At 57.4% G+C, this 12255-nt stretch overlaps 1 protein-coding gene across 3 annotated transcripts; it reads left to right on the forward strand.

Moving 5' to 3' along the window:
• Positions 1–1812: 1812 nt before the first annotated feature.
• On the forward strand, positions 1813–11667 carry PI16 (peptidase inhibitor 16). Of its 3 annotated transcripts, XM_056361992.1 has the most exons (6): positions 1813–2732; positions 5207–5425; positions 6030–6139; positions 6897–6985; positions 7429–9498; positions 9870–11667. In XM_056361992.1, the coding sequence occupies exons 1-6, from the start codon at positions 2580–2582 to the stop codon at positions 10010–10012; spliced, it is 2784 nt and encodes a 927-aa protein (XP_056217967.1). In that variant the 5' UTR covers positions 1813–2579; the 3' UTR covers positions 10013–11667. The 3 variants fall into 3 exon arrangements, with proteins under 3 accessions (XP_056217967.1, XP_056217969.1, XP_056217968.1); XM_056361994.1 differs by lacking the exon at positions 7429–9498 and having other exon boundaries at positions 1862–2732; positions 9873–11666; XM_056361993.1 differs by lacking the exon at positions 7429–9498 and having other exon boundaries at positions 1862–2732; positions 9870–11665.
• The last annotated feature ends 588 nt before the right edge of the window (positions 11668–12255 follow it).

Raw genomic sequence — 12255 nt, forward strand, 5'->3', positions numbered from 1 at the left:
CCTGGTTCCCTAAACAAAGTTGATGCAACAGCTCTTTTCTTCCCAACAACAATCTCTGTCCTTCCTTCCCGATTGTTCCGGCCAACCCTTCAGGGGCAGAAGAAGATAAACTCCTCCAGAGCTCGTCAAAACAGGCGAAGCGAGGAGAGAAGGATCCAGCCACTACCGAGGCGATGCGTTTGACGCCGGAGAAGCCCCGCTGAAGACCCTCGAGCCGTGGGTCAGTAGGAAAGGAGGGTTTCTCACTTCCCCAGCACAGAGTTGTGCCTTCCCGGAGCCCACCGGCCCTGAGCCCGACGCCGCACCCCCTCGGGTGCTGCCATGGGGGTCCCCTCTCCCGCGCTGAGGCTGCCGGCTCCCGGGGGGTGGCGGACTGGCTGTTCCGTGAGTGAGCCGGAGGAAAGCTGCATTCCTCACGCGCTTACCTAATGCCGGCTGGACACGAGCTTCTCGGCTCCAGGGTGGGGCTTGGACCCTGCGCTGTTAATCTCGAGGCTTCAGACGTTGGCTCCAAAAACAGCCGTCGGGGCAGGTTGGGGAGTTGACAAACGGCCCCGCGCCCCCTCTGCCAGCAGCCGCGCCTGACCTTGCCGAGCGCATCGGCTGTTCCTCACGTTTCCCCGGGAGCCACGCGCCCGGGTTGTGGCTCCTCCGGGGCCGTTTTCCCCACAAGCACCGTGTGTCCCGTTTTCCTTATTCCTTGCTGCTGCGCTACCTCCTGCCAGGCTTAGCCAGGATGCTGCCGTGCCGGGGGTGATGGGGGGCTTGGCCCTTCACCTCCGCACCTCGCTTGCAGAGAGCAGTGCGTGCGTTGGGGTCTTCTCAGCACTGCCTTGCTCCTCGCCAGCCAGGGCCCCGTGAGCTGGCCAGCAGGAGCTGCAGCCAACGTGGGTCCTTTCTAGATGTTTCTCCAGGTCTCCAGAGACGCAGCAGCAGAGCAGTTGAGGTGTCTCATGATGGAGACAGGTTTGCCTTGACCCAGACTCCTTAGCAATACACGGGGGCCCCAGTGTGACCAGGTGAGTTGAAGATCACCCGTCGAGGTGTCACCCTCAGACCCTGCTTGCAGAAATTGTTCCACTCTTGAGAGTATGGCAGAGCCAGGACCTAACGAAGGAGAAGGTAAGGTGCTGAGGTAAGAGATTTGGGGGGGCAGTAGGAGAGCTGTTGTGGTAAGAGGGGTGATCAGCATGGTCCAAAGCAACAGGAAAGATGGCAAAGCGCTGCCTGGGGAGCCAGGAGGGGAGAGGGGGAGGCAGAGCCGACAGCGTGTGATTAACTTGGCTCTGCTGGCCAGAGCTGCCCACCCGCTGATCCGAACAGCCTGCGATCCCCGAAGGAGCTCCTGGAGCAGAGCCGGGGCGGTTGCACAATCGCAGATGGGGAGGAAGAGGCTGCAGGGCTGGAGGGTCCCTGCAGGGCAGGCTGGAGGGTCTCCACAGGGCGGGCTGGAGGGTCCCTGTGGGGTGGGATGGAGGGTCTCTATGGGGGGGGGCTGGAGGGTTTCTGCGGGGCAGGCTGGAGGGTCTCTATGGGGGGGGGGGGGCTGGAGGGTCTCTATGGGGGGGGCTGGAGGGTCTCCACAGGGTGTGCTGGAGGGTCCCTGTGGGGTGGGACGGAGGGTCTCTATGGGGGGGGGGGCTGGAGGGTCTCTATGGGGGGGCTGGAGGGTCTCCACAGGGTGGGCTGGAGGATCTCTATGGGGCAGGCTGGAGGGTCCCTGTGGGGCGGGATGGAGGGTCTCCATGGGGCAGGCTGGAGGGTCCAGGACACCCGATGCTGAGCCCTGGGGAGGGGGCACAGCCTGTCCCCACACAGCCCCTGCTCGGGGCGCTCCAGCCGGCAGTGACAGACTCTCAGCCCCTCCTTTTTTGGGGCAATTTCAGCTGTTCTTCTCCTGCTTAGGTGGCACAGGGAAGGGGCATCAACCCTCTGCTTGCTCCCCGCTTCCCAGCAGGCTGGGGGAGCCCCGGGGGGGCCATTCCTCAGCCCCCCGCTGCTTCCCCCCAGTGCGGCCAGCGTGGATGTGGGGCTGGGCGAGGTGGGCTCTGGCTCCCAGCTGGGAAGTCGCTGGAAACTCTTCTCAGCGGCTGCATCTTGCTGCCTTCGTTTCTAGACGCAGCTGCGTTCCAGGGACAGGGGAGGACCCTTGTGTAAAACAGGGCTTTGCTGGTTGCTTAGGGATGATGATGATGATTATTATTATTATTATTACAATTTAGGAGAAAAGGGACGGGGGGTAGAAGAGAGGACCCACAACCGGGGGCTAAGGGGACGCCTGACGTTCGGAGCAGCAGAGGTTTAGGTGAAAAATGCCAACCCAGGGATTATGATTCAGGCGCGGGGTCTGCCTGGGGGAGTGGACCCTGCGTGCCTGTTGGCACCGGCCATGCTGCTGCCTCTCCATCAAGGCCGATATGTGAGATGGGTGTGTACCGCGTGGCTCCGAAACTCCACTCTAATAAAGAAATACATTTCCTCCCCAATCTTCAGGCTGTTGGGTGTTCCTTGCTTTTGGGAGGTGCTTTAAATCCAACTGCCAGAGCCGTGGGCTGCTAAGAGCAGAAGCTGGCTGCACGATGCTGAGCTCAGGTCTTCCTCCTGCGTTCCTGTTGCTCACAGCGCTGGAGCTGAGCTGGTCCCTGAGTGATGAAGAAAAGAAGATAATCTTGGACGGGCATAACAAATACCGCTCCCAGGTGTCTCCCCCTGCTATGGATATGCTGAAGATGGTAAGTGGCTTTTGCTGCAGGCGTGCAGAAGGTGTTTGCGCAGTGCAAGCCTCCATCCTAATGCCAGGAGGGATCGGGGTTTGCTCTAGGGGAGGCAGAGCGGGGTTACAGCTGGGCATCCCTGGAGGGGTTCCCCAAATTCCCTCTGAAGAGATGAGTTTTCTTTCATCTATAGAGCTGTCTTTGATGGTTTCTGGGAGTTCCTCAGTGGGATGCGAGCCCCTCAGTGGTCTGTGTGAAAGCAAAGCAGCTCTCACTCACTGAGTGCCCGCTGGGGCCCCTTGCCATGGGGAGGACAGGCCGGTGAGACTTTGCCATGAGCTGGTGCCATGGGCTGGAGGGAGGAATCCTGCTGCGGGGCATCGCCTGCTGCGTGGTGTTCACCTTTGCAGGTGAACAAGCTTTTCTTTAGAGGAGGGAACGGCAACGTCAAACACGACGACCATTCCATTATTTGAGCTTTCCACCATGCTCCTAATGCTCACCGTGCCTTGCACACGGCTGTCTTGGGGGTGGGGGATCCCCCTTTTTGCTTGGGGAAACAGTCAGATGCCCACCATCACGTGTGGCTCAGTGGGAGCAAACCCGAGCTCTCGAGCTGATGCTGCTTTTTGTCTTCGCATCCTTGATTTGATTAAGACTTGCCTATCGTGTTGTATCTTGTACCACACGTGGTTTTTCTCGCTGTTAACAGAACTTGTGGAGGAGAAGGACTGTTTAGTGTGGATAGCTGGGGTGCTTTCCTCTTGTGGTGCTTGGAGGAGACCTCCCTGCCTGGCCCAAATGTTGCCCAGGCTGAATTAGACCTTTGTGGGCTGGTAGACGAGAACTTGCCAACTAAATGAAGCAAGAAGTGATATGTAGGTGTAGGAGGGTCTGACTGCTGACTTTGGGCTCGAAGGGGATGGAGCCAGCACCCTAAGCACCATGAACCCGCGGGCACCCACCGGAGCAAGGCACAGAAAACTGGGAGTAGAAGAGCTTTGGAGGCAAAGTCTTAGAGCAAGCCTGAGAGAAACGATCTCGCAGGGTCCTGAAGTCAGCAGCAACCCTGAGCCTGTGCCTGCTGCTCCCAGCTGGACTGCGTGCTCTGGGATGCTCCCTCCGCAGCGTTGCTTTGCTCCTGCTTAAACACCCAGGACCCGCTTGTGCTCTGGAGCTTTTTGCTGTTGTTGTTGTCTTTTTTTTTTTTTTTTTTTTTTGGAAGCACAACAAATGTTTAGCTTACAGCAGCCCCGATGATTTCTTGGTAGAGGTTTTCGATGAGAGCATCGTCCTCGCCTCCCTCCCGGGATGTTTGCTTGGGCTGCCTTCGCCTCCAAGTTCACCTGCTGCCATGGCACCGTGCCCAGCTGAGGTCACCCCGTTTGGGACACGGCTCTGGTTGCTGTGGAAATAGTTAAGCGCTGGGGGGATACGTAGCCTAAAGCCACGTTTCTAGTTTTTAATGAGGCAAACCCTGCAGGTGTGGGTCGCCCGTTTACGCAGCCCAGCTCCGTGCCAGAGGGATGCGCGCTCCCCAGACTGGGTTTCCAGCCATCGCTGTCACGCTGGCCCAGAGCCACCGCGGGAGGTCAACCAGCACTGTGCCCCCATCCAGATATTTCGGTGTTCCCTTCCCCCCTAGTCCCTTAGCACTGCTGCTCCATGGCGTGTCCTCCCCCGCTCAGCACCCCGATGGTGACGTGCCCTGCACCAGGACCCTGTCCCTCGCTGGATCCAGCCCTGGCTCCGAATGGGGGGATCCCCCCCAGGCCACGCTGTTGGCCGGGCTGCCTTCCAGCCCGCGGCAGAAGCAAAGCGGCTGTCTCCATCAAATGGCACAAGGACGGGCCAAACAGCTGCAGCGTAGGATTCCCCGTGTGCCTCCTTGCGAGAAAACCTCCTCCACCTCCTTCTCCTCCTCCTCCCCCTCCTCCTCCTCCTCCTCCTCCTGCATATCAGTGTGGCCAGTGGGCTCAGCTGGCGGCCTGTGTGTGTGTGTGGGGGGGGGGGGGGCTGGCTCTTGGCACGCAGCCAGCGGCCGCCTCTCAGATCCAGGCGAGCAGATGATGTTCCCCAGGAGCGCGTGCTCCCAGTGTCTGTGCAGCTGCTGGGGGGGATGCGCCCCGCTCTCCTCCCATCCCCACCCTGATCAAAGAGGGGTGTCCCAAAGCCCCCTCCTGCGTGGCCTGGGGTGAGTTTCCTCCCTGCGACCACCCGACTTCACGGTTGGTTCACACTGAGCTGAGGATGCTCTGCGATGACGTTAGATGTGCTTGGGGTCGTGAGAGTCGCGCCGATGCGCTGACCTGCTCCTCTTTGAGCTGACGGTGGAGCTCCCCTCTCCTGAGGGCCGTGTTGGGCAGGGATTTGAATTTTACGTGTCAATGGGGAAATGGTGGCCAGAGAGCCCAGGGGTCCTGGGTATGTGTCCTTTTGGTGTCGGAGAGCCCAGTGTCCCTCTCTGGGCACTGACGCTGAGCTCCTTTCAGAGCTGGGACGCGGAGTTGGAGGCCTTTGCTCAAGCCTACGCAGAGAAGTGCATCTGGGACCACAACAAGGAGAGGGGCCGACGGGGGGAAAACCTCTTCGCTATGGCCCCAACCCTGGACCTGGAATTTGCCGTGGAAGACTGGAATGGGGAGGAGAAATACTACAACCTGACAACTTCCACGTGTGTCCCCGGGCAGATGTGTGGCCACTACACCCAGGTACCGGGCGGTGGTGGGGAGGGATGGGGCTGTTGGGAAAGGAGCTGTACCAGAGCCCCAGCTTCTCCCAGAGTCCTTGCAAAGGAGCCGGGTGGGAATCATGGTGACGCAGGGGGACCCAGGCACGGTCAGCCACAGGGACAGCCGTGAGCAGCCCTTTGGAGAAGACCTTTTTTTAAACATGCTCTGCAGCCCAGGTCATGCTGAGCAGAGGTGGGTGCCAGCTTGTCTTAGGCAGAGATGGCTGAGTCTTGGGTGGGAGCAAGGAGGAGCAGAGACGGTGGTGGCAAATGTGAGGATGGATGGATGGGGGGTGCCAGGACCGAAGCGGAGATGGTGATGCTCTACCTGGGCAGACTATGTGGTAGGAAAGCTGTGGCATACAGGAATGTGGGCTGCAGCCCTAGGCTGAGAGGTGGTCCAGGCAGCAGCAGGATCCTGAATGCTGGAGCAATGTGGGGATGTGGGATCTGGGGCACACGTGAAGAGATGAAGGGGCTGTTGGTGTAGTGACAGAGAAGCCTTCAAGGCCAGGGCACAGGTTGCCCACAGGACATCTACCTTCACCCAACCACTTCACCTTCACCCTCTATCTTTGTCTTAGGTGGTCTGGGCAAGCACGCATCAGATCGGCTGTGGGGCAAAGTTTTGTGAGAAGATCGATGGAATCGAAACAGAGGACATGTACCTGCTTGTTTGCAACTATTATCCCCCGTAAGTCCCACACCTCACACAGCTTGGTGGGTTTCGGTGCTGGAAATGTCCTCGTAGCAGAGCAGGATTTGGCCTTGCTCAGAAGTAAAAGCAAAGCAATTCCAAGAAAGGCTTTTGTTATCTTGGGCTGGTCTCGGAGGAAGGAAGGGTTGTCTGGTGATCCTCGCCCGCGATTGCGACTGCCGAGGTCTGCTTCAGCTCCTGGCACTGACGCGGGGAGGGACGTTCCCCCCCCAGGACCTGCCCAGAACTGATGTCGCAGTAGCCGAGGGTACAAACTCCCTGCTCCTCCCCACCAGGAGCAGCGGTCACCTGGGGTGGAGAAGCCCATTTGCACCAGCAGGAAGGGTTGGACGTGGGAGGAGAGGTGGGTTCCCGCTTGCAGAGCCCTGGGACTTCCACTGGGGACCAGGTGCTTGGAGCTGGTGACACCAAGAGCAGCCATCACCTGCAGACCTTCTTAGGGGTCCGGAGGGGAAGGGAGACAAGGACACTTGTCTGAATGCCCACCCACTGCTCTCTTCTAAAGGGTGGTGGAGAATCTGGCCCTTGGAGCTGTCTCCCTGGTTTTAGCAGCCTTGGGGGCAGGTTGTGGAGTAACCAGCGCTGACAGCCTGGGGCAGGAGACCGAGACCTGGTTTTTACGTGAAACCTGAGTTCTGCCCTGGCTGGGATACGCCAGCTGAGTCAGACCCCTCGTTGGGATGGGCGCTTCCCCCTCTCACGCCTTCCTTTTCTTGGTGTCTTCTGCCACCAGGGGTAACATGAAAGGCCGAAAGCCGTACAAGGAAGGACCCTCATGCTCGCAGTGTCCCGAGGGCAGAGTCTGCGTCAACTCCTTGTGCGGTGAGTGAAGCAAAGCGGCGCGTGTCCCCTGACAGGCTACTGGGACCCAGACCCCTGGGTTGGGGGTCCAAGCTCTGAACCCCCCTGGAGCTATCAGGAAGCCCTGGACCCACAGTTCCAGGGCTGGAGTGTGAGACGTCAGGTGCGATGGCAGCCCCTGGGACAGGTCAGCTGCCTCGGGACGAGGAGGGTCGGACAAGGACCTCGTACCCCCTTAGCCAGCAAGTTTTGCCCCGTGAGGATGCCCCTTGAGGGGCAGAAGGTTGCGTGAGGGAGTAGAGATGTCTCCAGGTTGGGAATCCCAGAGTGAGGGATGCTCCAGGGTGACCTGAGAGGGGTCAGCTGCTGCTTCACCCCCCACTGCTTTCTGCTGGCCCTGCTCAGTGCAGGAGATCCGCTGAGGACCCCAGCCCTAACCCATGGCACTTTTCGTCTCTCACCAGAACCCACAGTAGAAGAGACCACTCCGGCCTCTGTGACAGCAAAGGCAAGCCCACCCACCCCAACCACAGCCATGCCAAAACCCACAACCACAGCCAAGCCAAAACCCACACCACCAGTGCCCACCACAACCAAGCCAAGACCCACAACCACACTTCCAACCACAACCCCAGCCAAGCCATCACCCACAACTACAATCCCAACCACAGCCAAGCCAAAACCCACCACCACGCTCCCAACCACAACCACAGCCACGCTCCCAACCACAACCAAGCCCAAACCCGCAACCACGCTCCCAACCACAGCCAAGCCAAGACCCACAGCCATGGTTCCAACCACAGCCAAGCCACTACCCACAACCACGCTCCCAAACACAACCACAGCCATGCTCCCAACCACAGCCAAGCCAAAACCTGCAACACTAGCACCCATCACAATGACAGCCAAGCCAAAACCTGCCACCACACTCCCAATGACAACCCCAGCCAAGCCAAAACCTGCAACACCAGCAGCCACCACAGCCATGGCCAAGCCAAAACCCACCAAGCCAGCACCCACCACTACTACTGCCAAGCCAAAGCCCACCATGCTAACAACCACCGCACGAAAGCCCACCACAACTGCTACCAATAAGCCAATGCCCACCACACCAAAACCCACCACAGCCACCACTATAGCCAAGCCAATGCCCACCACACCAAAACCCACCACAACCCCAGCCAAGCCAATGCCCACCACACCAAAACCCACCACAACCACAGCCAAGCCAATGCCCACCACACCAAAACCCACCACAACCACAGCCAAGCCAACGCCCACCACACCAAAGCCCACCACAGCCACCACTATAGCCAAGCCAATGCCCACCACACCAAAACCCACCACAGCCATCACTACAGCCAAGCCAATGCCCACCACACCAAAACCCACCACAACCACAGCCAAGCCAATGCCCACCACACCAAAACCCACCACAACCACAGCCAAGCCAGCACCCACCACACCAAAACCCACCACAACCACAGCCAAGCCAATGCCCACCACACCAAAACCCACCACAGCCACCACTACAGCCAAGCCAGCACCCACCACACCAAAACCCACCACAACCACAGCCAAGCCAGCACCCACCACACCAAAACCCACCACAACCACAGCCAAGCCAATGCCCACCACACCAAAACCCACCACAGCCACCACTACCACCAAGCCAGCACCCACCACACCAAAACCCACCACAACCACAGCCAAGCCAGCACCCACCACACCAAAACCCACCACAACCACAGCCAAGCCAGCACCCACCACACCAAAACCCACTACAGCCAGGCCAACACCCACCACAACTATGGCCAAGCCAAAACCCACCACAGCCACCACTATAGCCAAGCCAGCACCCACCACACCAAAAACCACCACAGCTACCACTACCACCAAGCCAACACCCACCACACCAAAACCCACCACAACGATGGGCACATCAAAGCCTACCACAACCACCACTCCAGCCAAGCCATCACCCACCACCACTGCAGCCAAGCCAACACCTGCTGCTACAACACCGGCAAAGCCAAAACCCACCACTACAACACCAGCACCTACCACAGCAGCAAAGACACAACCACAAACTTCCACAACCACAAAGCCAGAACCCCCTGAAACAGAACGATCCAGTCCTACTGAGGCAACGGGGCTGACTCTTTCTTTTGAGCCCTCATTAGACCTGGATTATAAAGCATCTCCAGAAGCAGAGGTAGACGCTCGAGGGTCTGTTAGCCCCTTAACCACAGAGGATCCAGCCTTATTAGAAAGCCCAGCCTTCAGCCCCAAACCAGTCCCAGAAACGAATACAGGTGTCAAAGAGGATGGGAAGGAGAAATCAACCTTCTCCAGTCCACCTCCATCCCTCAGCCAAGTAGTTCCAGACATCAGGTTAGGTTTCAATAAAGCTGAGCTCATAACCCCCTCAAAGTCAGTGGTCTTCAGCCCCGAAGAGCCCACCTTCTTGCGCTTAACATCATCTTCCAAAGAAAAAAAAGGGCAGAGCCCTGCTTTCCAGACCTCCCTCTCAGGTAAGGTAATTGTGGGGTCTGTCCTGGCATGGACCCTCAGATGTTCGATGATCCCCACGCAGCATGGAGAGCGCTTGGGAGGACCCAGTATTGCACTGGTCCTCTGGATCCTCCTCTTGTCTGTGGCACCGAGCCTTCCCCTCACTCTTTTCTCTAACACTGAAAGGGACCGGTTGGATGTCTCGCTCGTGAAGCATGGTTCTGTTTACAGCCTGCTCCCCACTAACGCACCAGCCCCCGCTGGATCTGTGCACTGCTGCCTCGCACCTCCCAGTGTCTTGGTGCACGTCACTGATGGAGCTGCATGAGCGGGAGTTCCTCTGTTGTTCACATCTTCACCTCTAATTCCATGTTTTCTTCTCTTCTGCCAGCAGGTGCCCTGGACACCGAAGAACCGGAGACAAACTCAGATCAGACAAGCATGGATCAGCCTACGGCTGGAGCCCCCAGTACCTGCTTGGGGCTTTCATTCCTCCTCCTACCCAGTGTCATCCTGGTGGGCCTTCTGCTTTGAATGGTCTTTCTCAGCTGTCCCTGCACCAGTCACCAAGGCTTTCTTCAGCATTGGTAGTTCCACAGCCATGGTGGGCTTGGGAGACACCATGGACAATTCAGGTTGACACTCTCTTCTTATGCTGCCTTATCTGCTCCAGCCCCGACAAGCCAAGGGCAGCTGGCAGTCCCATGGGAACCTGGTCCCCTTCCTGAAGAGACCCAAGGGCAGGAGGGTCTGACATAATGCTGGTGACCTTGGATGCTTCTCCTTTCCTCCCAGCCAGCCTGGGCTTCTGGTCCGTTTCCAGACTGGAAGTGATGAGCTATCCCACCCACCTGTGTGGCTGGCAGGCCCCGCTGCACCGTGTCCCCAGGGAAAGCAGAATGACTTGGAAACCTGAGTGGTGATGAGACATGGTCATTGGGTTTGGTGTTTGTAGCTGAGACGTGGTGGTTTGGTCTTTGTCAGGGTGAGTTTCCAACAAAAATGCTCTTTTCCCTTCCTGATGTGCCTGTTCATCTCAGTTTTGGAGAAGTTTCATCTCTTCCCTTTTTGTCCAGAAAGAGTGGCTTTGCTTTTTTTTTTCCCCCCACAGGAGAGGATTTTATTTTCCCTTCCTGGTTCTAGTATGTGGCCAGTACTACCCAGATGTACTCCTTTCTCCTCCTCACACCCCTCGGCCCTTGCCTCCTTCCTCTCTTCTGCCCTGTGCCGCATGTACCCATTCCACAGTTAGTCCGTTGCCACCACTTTATTTTACGCGTGTGCCTGCACCTGGGTGCATCATGCACAGAAGAAAAACCTTCAGCGCTAAAGAGGAGTTACGGGCTCCTTCACGCAGCTTTCTTCTGCATGGCTTCCTTCCTTGCGTAACTGCTGTGTATTTGAATTTAGATGCAGATCCCAGTTGACATATAATTTGCGTGTGGTGGAACCTGGTCCAGGAGCAACAAGTCATCACATGTGCTGGTACAATTTGAGCTCAAGAGAGACGAGTGAATGGTGACAGAGGTTACCAGCGGTTCCAGGACTTGTTGCAGGGCTGCTTTCATTGTCTGGGACACTGTGGTTTATTGCCCCATGTCTCTGCTCCCTTCACTGGAAGGTTCCCAGTAAGGTGTGTTGGATATGTGATGAGCTTTGCGGAGCGGTGGAAGGGACTAGGTGATACAGTCCCTTCTCTGGTTGTTGCATCCCTTGATTTCTTAAACAGATGAGGTGGAGAATGACCTGAAGGCAAATATTTGTGTCCTCCTCCACGATGCTGTGTCCTGTGCATCCCCAGAGCATGCACTGAATAAATCCTGTTGTAAAAGCCTGTTGTGGGGCGTGCAGTGTCTCGCTGGGGGATCCAGAGGCCAGGGACCTGCTTATTCCATCTATAAAATGTTCTTGAGCGTGTGCTTATGCAGAATTACTCCTGGAGGTGCTGAAGGGGGTGTGGGTTCGGCTTTCCAAAAGCATCCAGGGGCCAGTTTTTGCAAGGTTGCAACTTAATGTTTTTAAACCTGTGTAAAAGCAGCAGGAGGTGGAGATGATCGAGGATGATGTAGGGAATGTTCCCCGAGCCCCCAGCTGAGTGCAAAGCAGAGATGTGTCCCCGCCAGGAATTTTTGGTCAAGGAAAGCAAGAGGAAGAGAAGTTGGAGGAAAAAAGAAAGAGATCAAAAGGGGGGCTGGAGTGTTTCTGGTTCCCTCTTTTAAGAGGTCCAGCAGCCAGCTTCTCCCGCCCCCAAACACACAATTTTTCACCTTCACAGCAGAGAAAGATGCTAAATGCAAGTGTGTCCCCAGATCCTGTGTTTCTGCAGCACGTTTGCTGGAGAACATCACCTTCTCCAGTCCACCTCTATCCCTCAGCCAAGTAGTTCCAGACATCAGCGGATGAGCAGCACACGGGGAAAGGGTCTCGGCGAGGCATAAACTCGCAGCCCAGGAGCGATGCCGGGATCAGACCTTTGCTTTTTTGCTTTTCCCCACCTTTCTGCCCCCGCTTTGCCCTGCAGCTCGGCATTTCCCTTCTCCCTGAAATCCTGCAGCAGGAGCCCAGCAGCACCAGCTCTCCTGCTGCAGGAAACCAGCTGGCTGCGGGGTTGTTTTAGGTCACGGTCACTGCCAGCCCTGCTAAATGGTGACCGGCAGATGGCGGTGGGAGAGACCCCGCAGAGAACTGGGCAGCTCCCAACTCGCTACGCGGAACCCTATGGAGAGTTTAGGGCTTTATTTAATCGCAAGCATCAGACGTAGTTAAGAATCAAATTA

Source organism: Falco biarmicus, chromosome 16 (genome assembly GCF_023638135.1).
Source record: "Falco biarmicus isolate bFalBia1 chromosome 16, bFalBia1.pri, whole genome shotgun sequence".
Lineage (NCBI taxonomy): Eukaryota > Metazoa > Chordata > Aves > Falconiformes > Falconidae > Falco > Falco biarmicus.